At 42.3% G+C, this 22,100-nt stretch overlaps 1 protein-coding gene across 5 annotated transcripts in view; it reads left to right on the plus strand.

The window, feature by feature from the left end:
- Nucleotides 1-22,100, plus strand: part of G3BP2 (G3BP stress granule assembly factor 2) — an 86,546-nt gene that overhangs the window by 47,856 nt on the left and 16,590 nt on the right. For 2 of the 5 annotated variants that reach the window (XM_025386221.1, XM_025386225.1), the window contains exons 1-2: nt 7,541-7,925; nt 19,375-19,493. In XM_025386221.1, coding sequence (XP_025242006.1) covers nt 19,399-19,493 — 95 coding nt within the window. In that variant the 5' untranslated portion in view covers nt 7,541-7,925; nt 19,375-19,398. The other 3 variants (XM_025386224.1, XM_025386222.1, XM_025386223.1) reach the window with 3 other exon arrangements.

The raw sequence follows: 22,100 nt of genomic DNA on the forward strand, positions 1-22,100 counted from the left end.
TTTTTGAGACGGAGTCTCGCTCTGTCACCCGGGCTGGAGTGCAGTGGCCGGATCTCAGCTCACTGCAAGCTCCGCCCCCCGGGTTCCCGCCATTCTCCTGCCTCAGCCTCCCGAGTAGCTGGGACCACAGGCGCCGCCACCGCGCCCGGCTAGTTTTTTGTATTTTTTTAGTAGAGACGGGGTTTCACCGTGTTAGCCAGGATGGTATTGATCTCCTGACCTCGTGATCCGCCCGTCTCGGCCTCCCAAAGTGCTGGGATTACAGGCTTGAGCCACCGCGCCCGGCCTGGTCTCGATTTCTTGACCTTGTGATCCACCAGCCTCAGCCTCCCAAAGTGCTGGGATTACAGGCGTGAGCCACCACGCCCGGCCGGTTTGCCTCGGTTTTGTAACAGGAATCATGCACATATACACACTTTGCCAGAAAGTATGCTAAATGCCACAAAGAATCTTTAGAACAACCCTAAGCAGGCTGTTTATCCACTGAGGAAAGTCAAGGTCAGAGAAATGAACTAACCTGACTAGTGTCACAGAAGTAGTTAGTGAAGAAAATGCGATTTGATCCCATGTGTTTCATGCTTCTATATTTAAGTGGAGGATTTGCTCCTCAGCCCTGACTTCTCTCAGTACAACATCCTATCCCCGCTCAGAAGGAAATCTGTCTCTGACACACTCTTTTATATTAACTTAATCTATAAGAGACTGATGAACAAATCACAGGAATTCCATTTCACAAAGGGATATGCCATCCAAAGACATAGAATATCTGCTGCTCAGGCCCCCTTCTCCGTGTCTCAGTGCTTAGTAAGCATTAAATCAAAGAGGAGAGAATTGGATAACCTTGTGGCGTCTCATATCCAGACTGTAGGCTTGAAGAATTAAACACACCCTGCAGCCCATTGAGGGCTAGAATATTCCTGCCTGACAAATCTAGTCTATCTTGGACAGTGTGAGATAAACACTAGTGAAATAGTTCCTCTTTTCAAAGTCATTTTCTGGATTTCAGGCAACTCAGGGCAAATGCCTCCTCATTCATATATGTTATCTTTACTTCTGCTTTCCAGGATTATTGTATCTCTTAAAATCACCTCACTCACTCAGCCTAAGGTGCTTTTAGCTGACATCATTGCTTCATGAGTGTTAAATGGAATCTGTTAGAATTCACAAATTCAGGGTGGGTTACTTTCATAATCGATAATCTGATTCTTTGTATGTTGATTTTTTTTAATGAGATTGTTGCCTCTAAATTCTGAAGAAGTGACTTTCTTAGAACTTGCAACCTTTATTCTCTCAAACTTGGGTAGCATGTAGAATCTCCTCTACTTAAAGACTTTCATAGATATGATCAAGACAAGTTACATAGCTAAAATCTACCACCTATAGCAATCATTCATATTGTGACATTTTGTACTTAATCACACAGATTGGCAGGCCATTTCATGCACTTTTCTGGATGTGAGACGTATTTCACACACTCACAATGATTGGAGAGGAAAACACTCCTTTATACCCTAACCTGTCCAAGCGTCACAAAGAGATAATGGCTGGAAAGATTGCAGGGAGAAATTAACATTTGATTCTTTCTTTAGGTCATAATAGGCTTTCTCCTCTCTTGCTCTAAAATGAATGGATTCATCCTACTCATGGGAGTAGGTTTCTCTGTGCATTAAAAAGCTTTGTAAAGGAGCCAGTTGCACCAAGAGAGAGCCCTGGGATTCTCAAGTAACATGTTTTCAATCAGTAAGTCTTGTTCAAAGACTATAAAAGTTCATCATTTAGCAGTAGGACATGGTGTAGTGGCATGAGTCAGAGGAACTCTGGGCTCTCTTTCTAAATTGGCCATTTTTAGCCTTGTGCAGCTTGCCTACTTTGTGAATTGCTTGTGAAATTGAAATGAGATAATGTGTTTGAAAGTGTTTTGAAAACTGTAAAATGCTATACAAATGTAAGTTGTTACGTCGGAACAAAGCAGTGGGCAGTCAGTGAAAAAGGAATCAGTTGAAAGCAATTGGTGCATATACTTTTTCAAGAACCAAACATTAAGTGCTGATGTTTGTTGAACACTTACCATGTGCCAGGCACTGTTAAAATGTTTTGCATGTATTGTCTAAACCTTCCAGTACCCTAATAAGGTAGATATTATTATTGTCCCCATTTTACAGATGAGAAACACTGAGGCACATAAAAGTGAAGCATCCTGCCTATAGTGATACACCTAGTAAGCGATGAGATAAAGCTGGGATTCAAATCCAGGCAGTGTGGTTCTGGAGCCCAGACTCTTTTTTATTTTTATTTTTGGAAATGGGGTCTTATTATATCGCCCAGGCTGAACTCAAACTCCTGGGTTCAAGTGATCCTCCTGCTTTGGCTTCCTAAGTAGTGGGGACAGCAGGCATACCCCATTGTGCCCAGCCAGACTTTTTAAATACTACACTGTTGGCAGCATTATCATTTGTTTTAGTCTATTTGGGCTGCTATAACAAAATACCTTTAGGTAAAGTGTGGTGGCTTATGCCCGTGATCTCAACGCTTTGGGAGGCTGAGGCAGGAGGATGACCTGAGGCCAGGCAATCAAGACCAGACTGGGCAACATAACATATAATTTACACACACACACACACACACACACACACACACACACAAGCTCGGCATGGTAGTGCACACCTGTGGTCCCAGCTACTCAGGAGGCTGAGAAGTCAAGGCTGCAATGAGCCGTAATTGCACCATTGCACGCCATCCAGGTGACAAACCAAGAACCTGTCTCAAACAACAACAACAACAAAATCACCCTTCGACTGGGTAACTTATAAACAACAGAAACTTACTGCTTATAGTTCTAAAGGCTGAGAAGTTCAAGATCAAAGTGCCAGCCCTAGTGAGGGCTTGTTCTGCTTCGAAGATGGTGCCTTCTTGCTGTGTTCTCACATGGTGAAAGGGGCAAAAGCACAAAAGAGACTAATGAACTCCCCTCAATCCCCTTTTATAAGGGCACAAATTCCATTCATGAAGGTGAGGCCCTCATGACCTAGTTGCCACCTGAAGGTCCCACCCACTTTTTAATACTTCTGCATTGGAGATTAAGTTTCAACATGAATTTTGGAGGGGCACAAACATTCAAATCATAGCATCATCCTTCCTCACTGAATTAGTGATGGGGCCAAGACATTTGTTATGCATGCCTTAAAAGTTTAAAAACATGGTGAGTAAAGATATTTTCCAAGAAAAATGCGTTTCCCTTAAGGACTTGAATTTTACTCCCTTCCAATACTTGGTCTTCATAAACTTTATTTATGTGGGGTGTGTGACCCCTAAACATGCATGTAGTCATCTCTTTTTTTTTTTTTTTTTTTGAGACAGAGTCTCACTCTGTTGCCCAGGCTGGAGTGAAGTGGCATTATCTCAGCTTACCACAACCTCCGCCTCCTAGGTTCAAGCGATTCTCCTGCCTCAGCCTCCTGAGTAGCCATGCCTGGCTAATTTTTGTATTTTTAGTAGAGACAGGGTTTCACTGTGTTGGCCAGGCTGGTCTCGAACTCCTGACCTTGTAATCCACCTACCCCGGCCTTCCAAAGTGCTGGGGTTACAGGCGTGAACCACCGTGCCCAGGCGCATGTAGTCATCTCTTATACACCTACTTCATCAGCAAAAGTGATTATGAACTTGGTTGATCTTTTAGTATTCAGTAAAGTTGAGAATGGTCAAATGAAAGGGTGTAGAGGAAAAGTTTTATAAATTCAAATGTCTTATCTTATTCGAACACTTATCTAAGTATTTTATGCTGAAGTTTATAATAAAAATCAGGAATCAGATAATACAATTCTAGCAATTTTACTCTTAAAAATTCACCTGCTAATGGTGATTGGGTCTGATTCATTTACTTTGATTTTTCACAGTGTTTTGATAAAGGTTCACATTAAAGGCCTTGGGGTGATAATGTGATAAGAATGTCAAAGGAAGAGCTGGCCGGGGTGGTGTGAGAAAACCAGTGGTAAGAAAAGAAATGCAAGTAATAGGTAAGGACTAGATCAGGTAGGCCTTATAGGCCATGGTAAGGACCTGAGATTTTGTGTTGCCTTTTAAAGGTTTTGGGATCATCTCAATTTTAACTATGAAAGATCTGGCTGCTGTGAGGGGAACAGACTGTAGTGGAATAAGAGTGGAAGCATTGAGGCCAAGTAGAAAGCTACTGCAATAGGCAATGGTGGCCTGGACTACTATAGTAGCAGTAACAGTGATGCAAAGTATTTAATCCAGAATAAATATTGAAGGTAGAGGGAACAGAAATGTATTGACAATTTGTCAAGGTGGGTGGATCACTTGAGGTCGAGTTCGAGACCAACCTAGCCAATATGGTGAAACCTCATCTCTACTAAAAGTAGAAAAATTAGATGGGCGTGGTAGCGCATGCCTGTAGTTCTAGCCACTTGGGAGGCCAAGGCAGGAGAATGGCTTGAACCTGGGAGGTGGAGGTTGCAGTCAGCCCAGATCATGCCATTGCACTCCAGCCTGGATGACAGAGCGAGACTCCATCTCAAAAAGAAATTTATTGACAATTGACTGTCAATAAATTGGTGTGAGAAAAAGAGATTTTTGGCCTGAGCCACTGAATGAATACAGTTCACACTGGTCTCCTTGCCTAGTCTATAGGTGGTGGGCATTGCTTCATGGAGGCTATGTTGAGAGGCAGGGAGATTAGGAGGCCACTGCAGTCTTCCTGGGAAGATGAAGGGGCCTGAACCTGGGCAGAGGCTATTTGTATAGAGAGATGTTTATGAGGTAAAAATCGCCAGTTGGACTAGGTTAGAGATATTTACTTAACATTGAAGATCGCTGAATCTTTTTTCCCATTAGCTCCACTTATTGGTGTCTACTCAAGAGCAGGGTTACCTGAGGGCTGTTTCTGTGTAGCCCTAGAGCTAAACTAAAAATGTTTCTTACATTTTTAAAGGATGAGAGAAAGGAATATGCAACAGAAACCATACGTGGTACTCAAAACCAAAAATACTATCTAATCCTTCCCTTATCAAACCGTTTGCCTAACCTCTGCCCTAGGTGTGTGTTTGTTTGAGACGGAGTTTTCGCTCTTGTTGCCCAGGCTGGAGTGCAATAGCGCGATCTCGGCTCACCGCAATCTCCCCCTCCCGGGTTCAAGCGATTCTCCTGCCTCAGCCTCTCCAATAGCTGGGATTACAGGCATGCACCACCACACCCCGTTAATTTTGTATTTTCAGTATAGACGCGCTTTCTCCATGTTGGTTAGGCTGGTCTCAAACTCCCGACCGCAGGTGATCTGCCCCTCCTAGGCCTCCCAAACTGCTAGGATTACAGGCGTGAGCCGCCGCGCCCGGCCTAGATCAGTGGTTTTTAAAGTGTGGCTCCTAGAGCAGCAGTAGCACCATCAGCTGAGAACTTGTTAGAAGTGCAAATTCTCGGACCTCTGTTGAATCAGAAACTTAGGGAGTGGGGCCCAACAATCTGTTTTAACAAGCCCTACAGGTGATTTCGGTGCACATTAAGGTCTGAGAACCTGCTCTAGAGAAAGTTTTGCACCTCTGCAGCATGATACATGGTGAACAATATTTATAACAGCATTGCATAGAAGAGCTCCAAACCGGAAACACTTGCTTAGTCAGCACTAGGGCAGATAAGTAAATTGCGGCAATTACTAGTAAAATGGGAGTATTCTATAGTTTGCCTAAGGGTATGGACTGTGGAGGCAGATTGCCTGTGTTTGCATCCCAGCTCCAGTGAATAGTAGCCGCGTAGTCCTGGGTAAATTACTTGACCTCTCCAAGCCTTAGTTTCCTCATCTGTAAAATCGGCATAAAAATAGCAACTAGTGGCCGGGCTCGGTGGCTCAAGCCTGTAATCCCAGCACTTTGGGAGGCTGACACGGGCGGATCACGAGGTCAGGAGATCGATACCATCCTGGCTAACACGGTGAAATCCCGTCTCTACGAAAAAATACATAAAACTAGCCGGGCGAGGTGGCGGGCGCCTGTAGTCCCAGCTACTCAGGAGGCTGGGGCAGGAGAATGGTGTGAACCTGGGAGGCGGAGCTTCAGTGAGCTGAGATCCGGCCACTGAACTCCAGCCTGGGCGACAGAGCGAGACTCCGTTTCAAAAAAAAAAAAAAGCAACTACTGGCTGGGTGCGGTGCTCACGCCTGTAATCTCAGCACTTTGGGAGGCCGAGGCAGGCGCGGATCAGGAGGTCAGGTGTGTTCCAGACCAGCCTGGCCAACATAGTGAAACTTCGTCTCTACTAAAAATATAAAAATTAGCTGGGTGTGGTGGCACGCGCCTGTAGTCCCAGCTACTAGGGAGGCTGAGGCAGGCGAATCACTTGAACTCGGCAGGCGGAGGTTGCAGTGAGCCGAGACCATGCCATTGCACTCCAGCCTGAGCGACAGAGAGAGACTCCGTCTAAAAAACAAAAAAAGGAACTAGTTCACAGGGTTACTGTGAGCCTTAGAAGGTTGTGTAGTTACAAGAATGCCTGGTATATAAGCCCAGTATATTAAAGGACAGCCAGCATGTATCTTGATGCGTTAAGGAAAAACATCAGGTTCATTTCATTAAAGTGATGGTCTGCCCAAATATTTTGCATATAACAATATCTTTAAGCAGTCTAAAGGTAAAGATATTGTAGACTTTGGAGTCTCTAATGTTGGCATTGCCTCTGCCAATATTTAAGGTATTTGACATATTGTCTTCACGTGCCAAATACCTTAAAAATGCCCTTATAGGACTGCGAAGAAAACTGATGAAATGTATATGCCTGCGTCCACCATGTTTAGTTCGAAAGTATTCATTAATGTATTTTTTTCTTTACATTTCTTTGAACATTTTTTCAGTCTTTCATTCCAAAATTCCTGTGCTATCTCGGTATTCTCTGAAAACACTGCCAGACCTAAGATGCGAAGTGTCTTCCTTGACTACAAGATTCGGCTTGGCTTTTTCCATGAAATAAGGTCACCAGTGTCTCACTCTGGGGGCAAATCTGGGCTTAGAGCTAGACTAGGACTGTAATCCTGATATTTCAGGCCTTTCAGCTTTAGTATGTAAAATGCTTTAGTATGTGTTGATATTTAGCCATGCCTAAATTCGTAACAAGCACACAAAGAAATAGTCTTTTCCCCCTCTGTAAAGCCCACGTCATATTCTTCCTTTACTGCAGGGCCTCTTGGTGGGGCTTAAAACCTAGGATGGGTTAAATAAACAATGTAGGTGAGTTTAGTGTGCAAACAGCTGAAATCACCGGCTGCATTTTAAGCTCGTCTACAGCAGCAACCTGCAGACACCTAGTTCAGAAAGATTACTAAATTCCCTCCTTCCCATTAATAAAAGGGACCAGAGTATCAGTCTACAAAAGACACTGCGTTGCTGCGAACCAGCTCTGGCTTGCGCGATCAGGAAGAACGGCGGCAAGGAAGAAGGGCGGCAAGGCTGGAGCCTCGGGGCAGGAGAATGGCAGCCTGCTTGTGACGTCAAATCAGCGGACTCTTATCTTGGCTTTAGGCCGGTTCCGGTTCCCCAGCTTTCCGGGCGCGAGCGTGTGCGAGCGCGGCAGCGTACTGCGCGTGCTCCGCAGAGGGACACGGGAAGGTTGGGCCCGGTTCGGGAGGAGATGCGTGATTGGCTGACGCTGTGCTCGGGGGTTCCCTGGCCCTTTCGGCAGGGGTAAAACAATAAGAGGGGGCGGCGGCAAAGGGGGCGGGACGTCCCTGGTCCTTGTCGCTCGTCGCAGCGCCTGGCGCCCGGGAAGAGGTGGTTGTAAAGCAGACGAACTCGCGGCTCTCCGGCTTCCGAGGCTTCCGAGTTGTCGGAGGAAGGGGGCGGCGAGCAAGAAGAACCCGCCGCACCCGGTCCTCAGCGACTCTTCTGACCTCCGCGCGACGTATCCGCCGGCGCCGTTGGCTGGAGGTGTGTACGGGGGCCGGGAGGGGAGGTCGGTGTGGTGGTCGGAAAGGGACATTTTCTTCGCACTCCGCGGCGCGAGGTAATCGTCCGGTGTGTGAGCCCGGGAGCCGGAGGTGTAGCGGCAGAGACATTGTTCTTGCCGGCTCCCTACGCTGCCGTGTGCGCGTGAGAGAAGACCAGTCTTTCCTCTAGGTGAGGGGTGGGAGGCCGCCTGGGAAGGGAGGTGACCCGCGAGCGTCTTGCGTGCAGAGGGCTCCGAGGGCACAGGTGGGGTTGAGGTTTGTTGGGGATGAGGTGGCGAAGTAGGGGGTCACGCAGCAGCTCCCGAAGGCGCGCTGATGGAAGCTTAATACAGGAAGTGTGGGAGTAGGCTTTCTGGAGGGGATGTTTTAGGGTGGGTAGCCCACCGTTCCTGTTTCCGAATCGTTTTCGGCTCTTATTCCCTGTTCCTTCGGAGCGGGGAGGCAGTCGCCGCCCCGCCCGTGGGGGAGGGGAAAAGAGGTTTTGTCGGCGGAGGCAGAAGCGACGCAGATGCGAAAGTAGCGGCCTCCGGGCACCATTTCTGTGCACGGAAACAGAATCCGTGTTTGAAGGCAGCCGCCGCTTGGCTTACCCAGTACCTAGTGTTCCGTAGTCTGTGACCAACCCCCTCCTCCCCGCCACCGCGGGTTTAATCCGAACGTGTTCGGATACTGGAACTGTAACGTGCGCCTTCTTCGTCCCCCCCTCATGCAGACGATCCCTTATTTACCCGGGAATGACTTTTGAGGGATGGGTTCCCGCTTTTTGGGGGGTGGGGGGACAGAAAGGAACATAAACTTCCCTAGATTGTGTTGATTTTGTTTGTGGAATCTTATAGAATTTTCCTTGCGTCTCTAAAAGCAGATTTCTTAAGATGGCCCTGTGCCGCTTTGGGGCGAATATAGATTTTCGTCTACAATTTTTTGCATAGAACAGTTTTTTTCCCCGAGACATACTTAATGTTGTAACGGATTTGGGGGGGGGGTGTGGGAGAGTGCCTTTTCCTTCCTAACAACAACAAAAAAGGCACGTGCACTTTTAGCTGGAAGAGTAAAGTTGTCCTTTTCTTCCCCTATGATTGTTGTGGGATATTAACTTGGATTAAGATACTGTGGTTTTAGGTTCAAGGCTCCGTACCTTGTTCTAGTCTTTCAAACGTTAGCGTTGCAGGTACCTGGATCTAGGAACCATTAACTGCCATTAAGAGAGCCCCGGTGTACTAGAGTGGGAGATGATGGCAGTTCTTCTCCAGCTCCATATTTGGCAGTTAATATAGCCTTAGGCATGTGAACAAAGTTTCTAAGTAAAGTTTTGGTCTGTTAGGATCCAGTGGTCCTTTTGATAATCCAAGATTCCTGGTCTTAGGAGATACACGGTACGAGGCGTTTGAACCTCTTAGGATTGAATTACCGTTTCTTTAGCAGTAGTTACATTTTTCTTAAATTTTTAAGATTACTCATATGGGCCTTTATGTTATGATTTAATCTTTACAAACTAACTCTGAAAAGCAGTCAAGGAATTGTAGGAATAATAAGGACCTAGAATGAATTGCTTACTAAGAGCTCAGATTGATATTCAGGGTCGAAATATTAGTAATAGTGAAAAAACATCAAGAGTGAGCCAGAATGCTTGTGGGATGGATGGGGATAAAAATTAAAAGGTAAAGAAGAAAACACGTTATTTGATAATTTCGTGGAGTAACTAACTTAACTGTTCAGTTAGCAGCTAAGCAGTTGATTTGTCAGCAGGCAACTCCCGGTTTGAAGAAAGTGTTGGCACTGCCTCTTTAGATTCTGAAAACTTCCCTTCCTTATCCTGCAAAATTATCGCTGTTTATTACCCATAATTAGGATTTAACATTTTCCCCCTAGATTGCTTTGAAGAGACTTTCCACATATTTTGAGTGAATGTGGAGACAGTGAATGAGTCCTTTTCAATGTTGATTTTGAAAGGCAAAAACTAAAGTGTTGCGTCTGGACTTAAATTCAGTAGGATTTAATGGACAAACATGACTTAGTTACTCTCCACTGGTAGACACTTGTTTAATATCCGATAGAATAAATTGGTCCAACTCCCTAGCCTACCTTCAGAAGCAATAGAATTAGTTTCTTGACTGTTGTGTTTCCACTTACTTTTATCTTCTAATTTCCAAGTATTTTACCCTATCTTGAAACCATAGGTGTATTGAAAATGATTCTTGGGTTTTCTGTTACTGGCCTGCCGTATTCCTTTGCTTTTCACTCTTCTCAACAGTTTCACGTAAGCTAACAATTGCTTGTTTAAAATTAATTTTTGTATTGTTGGAAGAGCTGGCTGCTCTTCCAAAGCGGTTGTTCCTAACCAAAATGTAGTGAAAACATCACTAGAGTCAGGAGACCTGATTTCGAGTCCTCTTTTTTTTACTGTAACTGGGGGACCCCAAACACCTTTCCTTAGGCTCTCTAAACATCCTTTTCTGTAAATAAAGATAATGCCCTATCTATTTTAAAGACACAAAGGAAAATAGTAGGTTACTTGTTAAACGTTACAACATAGTACAAATACATGCTTTATTTTTGTGGACAGCAAGCATTTCCATTTCTTAATGCTTGGTCACTTTTAATAGCTTCTGAGTTTCAAAACTAGCTTCCCTCAACTTCTGAGGACGACAGAAAACAAAAAAACTTTGGAGCCTGAATAAGAGATTTAGTCCATAACTTACTTTTATTATTTATTTGTACCACTATGATTCTTAGATCTTTGTGAAGCTTTCATTCAATGGTGTGCCACGAAAGATTGAAGATCATTTCTTTAAAAAGGTATAGTGTTCCTTAGATTGTTCAAGTTACTTTAAGCAAAGACCATCTGGAATTTCAGAAAGTTCCAGTATTGATATGGCATTTAGCTGTTGCAAATGGATATAGTCCATGGTTCAGTTAAAATAAATAAACCTGACTAGTTTGAGCCCAGCTATGAATGAGGGACTCCAGAGGGGAAAGGGGTAAGTATCCTGTAGTGGAGATAAGCTGTGTTTTAGCACCCACATAACCTTTGGTAACACGATGTGGTAAAGAGAACTGCATCCTACTACTAGAGGTCTTATTCTTTTTATAATAACTAATATCAAGTACTTAGAACTCAGCTCACTGCAACCTCCGCCCCCTGGGTTCAAGCGATTCTCCTGCTTCAGCTTCCCTAGTTGCTGGGATTACAGGCGCCTGCCACCACACCCGGCTAACTTTTTTCTATTTTTAGTAGAGATAGGTTTCTCCATGTTGGTCAGGCTGGTCTCGAACTTCTGACCTCAGGTGATCCACCCGTCTCAGCCTCCCAAAGTGCTAGAATTACAGGCGTGAGCCACTGCGCCCGGCCTCTTTTTCCTTTTGTAGTTTCTGGTACATACAGAGTAGCCATAAAATAAATGTTGAAATGAATTTATTTTGTCTAACCCATTGACTCAGCTTGTGGATGGGAATGAATGAAGTAAGACAAAGGCCCAGAGAATGAAATTGCAGAGAATAATAACAGGTGATTAAAATATTTGTATGGAATTTGATACAGGAATGAGAAAGTATATAGTAGAAGATGAATTTGAAAGGTTGGTTATGACATTGAATGTCAGACTGGATTTCTGTATAGGGCCTTAGATGCCAAACTGAATGCAGGTGTTTGGATTTTACTCTGTACTACACATGATACAAGGGCTTGAACGACTTTTGAAGAATAACTAAAAGGTCTGAACAGTGGGAGTGTAAAGGAGGGCACAAATTCCAGCTTCTGAGTTGTAAGGATTTCACAGTTTGGCAAAGCTAAAGGAGGGGAGAAAATCATGACTGAGCTTTCAAGTTGAGAAGATTATGACACTTTTAACAGAAATAAGGAAATAGCTTTCTTTGGTGCATGTGTGTGTTGGGACATATGTAGGTCATGTCTTGGTATTCAGTATGTGGTGACGAATGTAAAATTTGAACTTCTGGTGTAGACTAGATACACATTTAGGTAGACATGAGACCGGAAGCTGAAATTGCCAGGTTAGAAGACAGAACCTTGAGAACTTCTGCGTTTTGATGAGAAAGAAAATTTGCCTTATAGAACTCTAGAAGAGTTAGGAGGAGGTAGTCAACATTGATAATGCAGATGGGTGGAGGACTGAGAAGTCATTCATTGTTGAGAAGAATTGCGATGTTTCCAGAGAATTGCATTCATGGGAGAGCTGAGTTATAATTTGAGAGGGGAATAGAGAGAAGATGAAGACAGGTGTACAATTAGTAACTTAGGGCAGAGTATGATCAATAAACTGCCATGATAAAGGCCAAAAGTACTTTAAGAGTTAATAGCAAAGAGTTATATTCTGTTGAGGAATTCAGTGGAAGTAGAAAGATTTTCAAGGGGATAGGATTTCCGCTAGGCCCAGATAAATGCATAGGGTTTCAGTCATTGCAGATAGGAAGGTGTGGGATGAGTATTGGAGAAGTCGAAAGTCCTGCTTCTTGTTAACAGACTTTTAGGATCTTAGGTAGTGTTGGAATGGCCTAATTATATTTTTTTGGATCTATGAACTCCCTTACTATGTGCCAAATCATTCAGTTAGTCTCTGGAATACCTGTAGTGACTGACTACTTGTTAAGTAGCTCTATTTGACATTTGGACAACTCACGTTATTTTTGAGTTATGTTGAACCCAAATCTACCTTCTTATAATTTCCATTCACTATATTCAATTAGAATTTTCAACTCATTTTAGATATTACATCTAAATTAATGTAGCCTGAGATTGATTGTTTTGGAGACAGCCCCTTTATACTAGTGATTCACTAAACTTTAAATGGTAAACAAAAAACCTAAATGTTTCTTACCTAAAAGGTGACATTTTAATCAAAGTTTGAGGAAAGGAGAGTGATAACTTTGGGTTTTTTTTTTTTCCCATTATTTTGAAACTGAGGAAATATAAATACATTGTAGAATAATGAAGCTTAATGTGACTTTCTTTTGTAATCTGAATGTATGTCTACCAGTTCTCCACTCCCTCTCATTGTATATTATTTACAATATTCCACTCCTTCTCAATGTGTATTATTAACAGATTCAGAAAATACAGATGACAAAGAGCAATTTTCTGTGAGAGCTGACGTACATGTGCTTCAGGAATTAGTCTAGGCAAATGCAGAGGAAACGTTTTAAGAAACAGGAATGAATAAAATATTCTGATGAAGATTCACAGGGATTTTAGGTGCAGTAGGCAGAGTTGGAGAGTAGAATGCCTCTAAACTATACTGGATAATGTGTTCGGGTTCTGTTTTTTTTTGAGACAGTTTCACTCTTACTGCCCAGGCTGAAGTGCAATGGTGTGATCTCTGCTCACTGCAACCTTTGCTTCTGGGTTCAAGCAATTCTACTGCCTCCGCCTCCTGAGTAACTGGGACTACAGGCACGTGCCACCATGCCCGGCTAATTTTTTGTATTTTTAGTAGAGACGAGGTTTCACTGTGTTAACCAGGATGATCTGGATCTCCTTACCTCGTGATCCGCCTGCCTTGGCCTCCCAAAGTGCTGGGAAGTAGGCATGAGCCACTGTACCTGGGCTTAGATTATGTTTTCATTTGAACAGGTAAAAGACAGATTTGTTCATGAGAGAGCTTTGTCTGTGTATAGAGCTAACGTAACAGAGAAAATCTTACATTGTGCATTCCTGTGTGAGATTCTCCACATTTTCAGGTGTCAATTGGAACAAGTGGGGTGTGATACATTGTATTTAACTTTTTCTAAAAAGATTGTTAGGTGAGGCTAACAACCACTTTATTGAAGATGGTGATTATCTTTGAAGGTGCTGATCTAACAGACTTTCTGAGGATTTCTTTTTGTGTATAAGTATCCTTTAATCTTGCCTATCTTTTTTTTTTTTTTTTTTTTAAACAGGGTCTCACTCCTGTTACCCAGGTTTGAGTGCGGTGGTGCCATCTTGGCTCGCTGCAGCCTCGACTTCCTGGGCTTAGGCATTCCTCCCACCTCAGCTTCCTGAGTAGCTGGAGCTACACTTGTGCACTACCACGCCTGGCTAATTTTTTGTATTTTTTAGTAGAGACGGGGTTTTGCCATGTTGCCTGGGCTGGTCTCAAACACCTGAGCTCAAGCGATTCACCCACATTGACCTCCCAAAATATTGGGGTTACAGGTGTGAACCACTGCACCAGGCCTCCTTGGCTATCTTTATAGAACTGTGTAGTCTTGTAGGCTTGGCGAGGGATTGCTTCTCAATTTGTAAATTAGGAAATCGAGATCCAGTAAGGTCATGACTTTTTCATGGCCATAGATAGATAAGATAGTCGAAACCTTTTACTCACTCCCATGTTCAGAATTTTGTTTCATTTTGTTAACTTTTTTTAAGAAATGGAAGGTCCCAGATCTAGAAATGGATTACCTGTAAGGTGCTTTGCTATGAAGAATAAAAATGGCACAATTCTTTCTTCTTGTAATCACTTTTATTCTGAATGTGTAATTTGACTTTTTTCCTTTTTCTCAACCTTCTTACATACACTGACGGTGCATGAATTATAAACGTGAACTTTATATTACTTACTCAATTTTCTTTTTTTTTTTTTTTTTTTTTTTTTTTTTTTTTTTTTTTTTTTGAGACGGAGTCTCACTGTGTCTCCCAGGCTGGAGTGCAGTGGCGCGATCTCGGCTCACTGCAAGCTCCGCCCCCCGGGTTCACGCCATTCTCCCGCCTCAGCCTCCCAAGTAGCTGGGACTACAGGCGCCCGCTACCGCGCCCGGCTAGTTTTTTGTATTTTTAGTAGAGACGGGGTTTCACCATGTTAGCCAGGATAGTCTCGATCTCCTGACCTTGTGATCCACCCGCCTCGGCCTCCCAAAGTGCTGGGATTACAGGCTTGAGCCACCGCGCCCGGCCTTACTTACTCAATTTTCATAGTCTTATTTCCTGCAACTACCCAAACATTTGATGGTTGATCTCTAGTAATCATTTTCTGCTTGATTTCTATCAATTATATTTTGGCTCTCTAAATTCTGAGTCGCTTCAAATCAGAGTTAATGGTTAAAGAAGTAACTGATGTAATTAGTTGAAACACTGTTCTCTCAGTAAGTCTTGATTTTGTTTTACCATTCCTGTGGGAGCCTCCTCTGCACCTTAAAAGCTCGGCTTTCTATATAACCTGTTATATATGCCTGTTTGTTTAGATTTTACCAGATTAGCATTGCCTTACTTATATGCCATTTGAAGTTAACTTTTCAAGTTACTGCCTTCTAATATTTCTAATAAGTATTAATTTATTGAGTATCGATAAATCAAATATTCTACTGCCCTTTCCTGTCTCTCTGTTCTAAATTGATGATATCTTGGCCATTATACTTCATTGACCATGTAGATAGTGGGCAAATTGAAGCTTTTTTTGAACCTTGTTACACCAAGTCTTTAGAGCATTTTGACCTGTGATACTGGTATTTGTATTCTGTACCATTTTATTTTGGTTTGAGAAACAAATATGTAAGTGACAAAAATGATAGTATGTACTCTATGAATATGGTGGGAAATTTGGGATAAATGACAACAGTGTTCCTGTAGAAAATCCGGAAATCTAGAGAGAAGAAAACAATAATCCCCAAACCTGGAAATTCCTAATAGTATTTCTGTCACTGTCAATTTAAAGAAAACTGTTTTGTGCATAGTTATTTTGTCCAGAGAGTAATGTAGTATTTTCCCGTGTGTTAGTATTATTTTACCATCAATTTTTATGGTGTTAAAATACATATAATTTCCATATTTTAGTTACCTTGTTAAATTTTACTTGGTAAGTCTACTGTTCTTTACCCACCCTCATTATTCAAAATAAAATGTTAAGTTGCTTAGCTGTGTGTGTGTGTGTGTGTGTGTGTGTTTGAGATAGGTCTCGTTCTGCCAGCCAGGCTGCAGTGCAGTATCCTGATCAAAGCTCACTGCACCCTAGACCTCCTGGGCTCAAGCAATCCTCCCAAGTAGCTGGGACCACAAGTGTGCACCACCGTACCTGGCTAATTTTAGATGGGGTTTTGCCTTGTTGACCAGGCTGGTCTCCTAAGCTCAAGCAGTCTGCCCACTTCAACCTCCCAAAGTGCTAGGATTACAGGCATGAGCCACAGCCCAGTGCTTTGTTACTTTAAATGTAGCATATGAGTCCTTTTTGCATTAGGGTTGTTACCCTTATTGGGAGTTTTCAGTTTTCTGGAATCTCAGTGGCACCTGAAATGGCAGTTTTTGGATCCGCTCTTTGTGAATTAACTATTTTTGAAAGCAGGTGAAGCATTATGGAAAATTTTAAACAGATTTGGGGATTTTTGTAAATCAAGTTTGAGAGTTTCAGAAAGACAGAGGGGGAAAGTTAGTTGGAAAGGAAGAAACAAGGAACCTAAAAACATAATGTAAAAGTTGAATTGTGAGTCACTAGAATTATGTAAAGCTACACTTTTTATTTGTAAGCTCTACTATAGTTGGTATTTGATTTTTATTAAAAATAGTATCGGCCGGGCGCGGTGGCTCAAGCCTGTAATCCCAGCACTTTGGGAGGCCGAGACGGGTGGATCACAAGGTCAGGAGATCGAGACCATCCTGGCAAACACGGTGAAACCCCGTCTCTACTAAAAAATACAAAAAACTAGCCGGGCGAGGTGGCGGGCGCCTGTAATCCCAGCTACTACTCGGAGGCTGAGGCAGGAGAATGGTGTAAACCCGGGAGGCAGAGCTTGCAGTGAGCTGAGATCTGGCCACGGCACTCCAGCCTGGGCGACAGAGTGAGACTCCGTCTCAAAAAAAAAAAAATAGTATCACAATTTTAATGACTGTGATGCAGGACTGTCTCTGAAATTGTTTTAGTTATTTAAAGTAAACACACATGGAAATTTGTTTTTTATTTTTAATTTTTTTGTATAGAGATGGGATCTCTCTGTTGGCCAGGCTGGTCTTGAATTCCTGGCCTGGAGCTTTCCTCCCACCTCCGCCTCCCAAAGTGCTGGGATTACAGGTGTAAGCCACTGTGCCAGCCTGCAGTGTTTTCTTGTCTTTGTTTGTTTGTTTGTTTTGAGATAGTCTCGCTCTGTTGCCCAGGCTGGAGTGCAGTAGTGTGATCTCAGCTCATTGCAACCTTTGTCCCCCAGGTTAAAGTGATTCTTGTGCCTCAGCCTCCTGAGTAGCTGAGATTACAGGTGTGTGCCACCATGTTCAGCTAATTTTTTTTATTTTTAGTAGAGACGGGGTTTCACTATCTTGGTCATGCTGGTCCCGAACTCCTGACCTCAAATGATCCTCCTGGCTCAACCTAAAGTTTAAGCAGGAATTAATCAATCTGTTTATTTATTGAGATGGAGCCTCACTGTGTTGCCCAGGCTGGAGTGCAGAGGCACGATCTTGGCCCACTACAACTTCTGCCTCCTGAGATCAAGCGATTCTCCTGCCTTAGCTTCCCAAGTAGCTGGGACTACAGGCGCTGACTACCACGCCTGGCTAATTTTAGTATTTTAATAGAGACAGGGTTTTACCATTTTGGCGAGACTGGTCTCAAACTTCTGACCTCAGACAATCCGCCCACCTTGGCCTCCTAAAATGCTGGGATTACAGGCGGGAGCCACTGTACCTGGCTAAGCAGGAATTTAAACTGCATCCTGATTTACCCAATAGATACACACTTAGCTATTATGATTTTTTTTGTTTGTTTTTTTGTTTGTTTTAGTACTTTTAAGTGTAATAGGTCTTTTGAAAATAAAACAGGTGGCTGGGCACGGTGGCTCACGCCTGTAATCCCAGCACGTTGGGAGGCTGAGGCGGGTGGATCACGAGGTCAGGAGTTCAAGACTAGTCTGGCTAACATGGTGAAACCCTATCTCTACTAATAATACAAAAATTAGCCAGGTGTGGTGGCACGTGCCTGTGGTCTCAGCTACTTGGGAGGCTGAGGCAAGAGAATTGTTTGAACCCGGGAGGCAGAGGTTGCAGTGAGCCAAGATTGTACCACTGGACTCCAGCCTGGGCAACAGAACAAAACTCCATCTCAAAATAAAATAAAAGAGGTTATATTTCACATTTTTCTCTCCTCCTAATCTCCAATTTCTAATGTTATAATTTTGACTGTTCTGGGGACTATATTCTTACAGTAATTGCTGAGAAGTTTTGTTTGTGGCTCACACCTGTAATCCCAGCACTTCAGGAGGCTGAAGTGGGAGGATCTGGGGACTATATTCTTACAGCAAATGATGAGAAGTTTTGTTTGTGGCTCACACCTGTAATCCCAGCACTTCGGGAGGCTGAAGTGGGAGGATCACTTGAGGCCAGGAGTTCGAAACCAGTCAGGGCATTATAGCAAGACCTCGTCTCTGCTAAAAATAAAAGTTAAAAAATTTAAAAAAATTAGCCAGGTATGGTGGTGCGTGCTTATAGTCCCAGCTACTCAGGAGATTGAGGTGGGAGGATCGCTTGAGCCTGAGCCTGAGCCTGAGCCTGAGCCTGGCAGTTGAGGCTGTAGTGAGCCATGATTGTACCAATACACTCCAGCCTAGGTGACAGAGCGAGACCCTGTCTCACAAGACAAAAAAGAAATTGTATTTATTTCGTGCTAGTTGTTCTTGTAGGTTTTAACTTTGAGGCACATTATCATAGCACCAGTTTTTGCTTGTTTATATTTCTTGACAGACTATAAACTCCTCGAGGGTTAGAATCTTACCTTGTTCACCAGAGATTTCATTTATTATAAACAGCATCTCATGTAGTTAGATGCTTAATTAGTGGAAAGAAAGATTAGAGAGACATAATATCAAAGGTAAAAAATGATTATCTCTAAGTACTGAAGTTATAGCTGGTGATTAATCATTGTTACTATTTTGAAAATGGTGAAATTAATTCCCAGAAGGAAAGAGAATACAAAAACACAAGTCATGGCGCTTTGCCATGAGTGTTATCTCTGAGTCTTAACTTGTGCCCTCTGTCTTTCAAACTAGGATAAAACCACTGCAATCCAGGAATGTAGTAGATTTTGGTCTCCAAAGGAAAAAGGCACTGTGAATAGAAGGACTTATACTTAGTCTGAGGCAGCATTGGACCCCTTGGGAATAAGAAATAACAAAGATGCTATTTTCCTGTCCTGAAGGGTAGGGAAATCAAGAAAGAGAGACAAAGGGAGACACAAATGTTGGAGGTTACCTTATGGATAGTAGTTAGGAATGTATTGTTCTGCTGTTTGTTGTAAGTTACTTTTTTAATAGTGGCATTAATTTTGGTCCCATTTGTGTGGCTAAGAAAATTTATTTCAGGTTAGTCTGATGGTAGTGAGTTATCAGAACTTACTAACATTAGTGTCACTAATTGGTATACAACTCCCCACTGCTAAATTTGGCTAAAAAGAAAATTTATTTCATGGTGGTTGATGACAAAGATGACTTTTTAATAGTTATTCTTGTGTTTGCTCCCTTAGCATTTGACATTGTGCAGCAAAGAAATGGTTATGGAGAAGCCCAGTCCGCTGCTTGTAGGGCGGGAGTTTGTGAGGCAGTATTATACTTTGCTGAATAAAGCTCCAGAATATTTACACAGGTAAATTTTAAACAAATAATTTGGTATTGTTATCTATTTTTTTTCTTGGATATTACTACATATATTTTGCATTTCCTGTCTCATTATCTGACAGTATGTTTGTAAATATGTCTAAACTGTATTCAATATTTTATTCATTTGATGGCAGAAAGTGTTTTTGACTGCAACTCACAGTAACAAAAACACTTTATGTCATATTCTAGTACATAACACATTCATATATATATATGCACACACTTACATGTACTCTAGTATTTTACTTTTAGAGTCATGGTCTTGCTCTGTCACTTAGGCTGGAGTGCAGTGATGTGATTATAGCCCTCTGTGGCATCAAACTCTTGGCCTCAAGCGATCCTCCCAGCTTGCAGCTTGCCTTCCCAAAGCACTGGGATTACAGGCATGAGCCACCAGCTTTATTTCATTAAAAAAACCAAAAAAACAAAAAAAAAAGCCTTTGGGGGTGGGTGGTGGAGAACTATATAAAGTTTACACGAGACTGGACGGAGCGCCTCACACATGCAATCCCAACACTTTGGGAGGCCGAGGCAGGTGGATCACTTGAGGTCAGGAGTTTGAGACCAGCCTGGCCAACATGGTGAAGCTCCGTCTCTACTGAAAATATGAAAGTTAGCTGGGCGTGGTGGCAAGCACCTGTAGTTCTAGCTACTCAGGAGGCTGAGTCGGGAGAATTGCTTGAACCTGGGAGGTGGAGGCTGCAGAGAGCGGAGATTGTGCCACTGCACTCCAGCCTGGGTGACAGAGTGAGGCTTCATCTCAAAAAAAAAAAAAAAAAAAACCATATCTTGGGTTTGACCGTTTGACCAACTAATGGGTTCCAATATGCAATTTGAAATCAGCAGCTTAAATCTTTTTTTTAAAAGTTATCCCAAACAGTGTTGGGGAATGGATCAGTTAAATTATTATACTGTGAAAATTTGTATTTCTTCTAATCTGTAAAATAGTATTCCTTTGTAAAACAGCAGCAATAACCTTATTTACTGTTTTAACAAGAGGCAGACATCTGTAGGCTTGTTTTTTCCAGAGATCAAAGTGAAATTGATTTATATTGTGGGTAGTATTTAATTTTTGTTCTTGATGTATCTTAGCAAGTAGAAGATAGGTGAAACTCTTACAAGAGTTACACTTTGTAAGTATTGCAGAACACACTAGCCAAATGGGTTAAGGATAAATATATTACCACTTCCCGTGAGAAAGGCTGTTTAAAAGACTTAAATTCCTTTATCTGTAGGTCATCTTAATGAGCATTTCAGTAGCAATTTGTCTTGCTCTTTTGAACATACATGTAATCTGTTTTATTCAAGAAGGCATTTTTATATTTACTGTTTGCTAGACTCTAATTACTTTACATATGTATATTATCTCATGTATTCCTTATGACAGTCTTTTTTTTTTTTTTGAGACGGAGTCTCGCTCTGTCATCCAGGCTGGAGTGCAGTGGCTTGATCTCAGCTCACTGTAAGCTCCACCTCCTGGGTTCACGCCATTCTCCTGCCTCAGCCTCCCGAGTAGCTGGGACTACAGGCACCCGCCACCACGCCCGGCTAATTTTTTTATATTTTTAGTAGAGACGGGGTTTCACTGTGTTAACCGGGATGGTCTCGATCTCCTGACCTCGTGATCCGCCCGTCTCAGCTTCCCAACGTGCTGGGATTACAGGCATGAGCCACCGCGCCCAGCCTCCTTATGACAGTCTTAAAGTGAAGTTACTTTTATTAGCTCTTTATCTATTAGACAGTTGAGGTTAGTAATTCATCTAGGATCACTCAATAAGTAAACAAGCTAACCATAGCCAATATTCAGGCCCAGTTCTGAGTAGTGTCCCCAACCACTTTATTATAATGTAGTATATATAAAGTGTAACTAACATGTATCTTCCCCGCAAATAAATGTAAAATGAATAACTGTATGTCTTTCTCTAATTGTAAAAATAAAGATGTTTTTGATGACAGTGTATGTGAGGGAGTTTGGGGGAAGATATAGAATTAATAGGGCCCTTTGATATCTGAAATTTGGTCTTTTCATGATACAGGGTTTTTTGTTTTCTTTAGTGACCAAAAAAAAAAAAAAAAAAAAATTAAAACAATAAGGCCCTACACCATCATGTTTAAACAGTAACAGACTTGTTTTAGACCTAGCTTATTTGACCAATTTCTTTCTTAATGAAAATTCAAGTTGTTATAATTTTCTACTTGTGATAAGCAACACTAATACATATTCTGAAACATGCATTATTTGTGCATGTTGCTAGTTAGTTATTTTCTTAGATACTTTCCTGGAAGAATTAATGCATCAAAGAGATATGATCATTCTGAGACTTTTCATGTGTATACACACAGATACACACACAGCCAAACTGTTCTATAGGAAAGATGCCAGTAGTACATGAGAGAAAATAGTATAAATTTAATAGTAAGAGTAATGGCTAAAAGCATGGACTCTCAAGTTAGACTAGGTTCTTATCTTGGGTGCCCCACTTGATAGGTATATTACCTTAGGGGAGTTAATTTAACCTCTTCTGAACCGCAGCTTGTTTATTTAGATAATAGTACTTCATGAGATTGTTAAGAAAATTAAGTCAATCAGTAC

The sequence above is a fragment of the Theropithecus gelada genome, chromosome 5 (assembly GCF_003255815.1).
Source record: "Theropithecus gelada isolate Dixy chromosome 5, Tgel_1.0, whole genome shotgun sequence".
Lineage (NCBI taxonomy): Eukaryota > Metazoa > Chordata > Mammalia > Primates > Cercopithecidae > Theropithecus > Theropithecus gelada.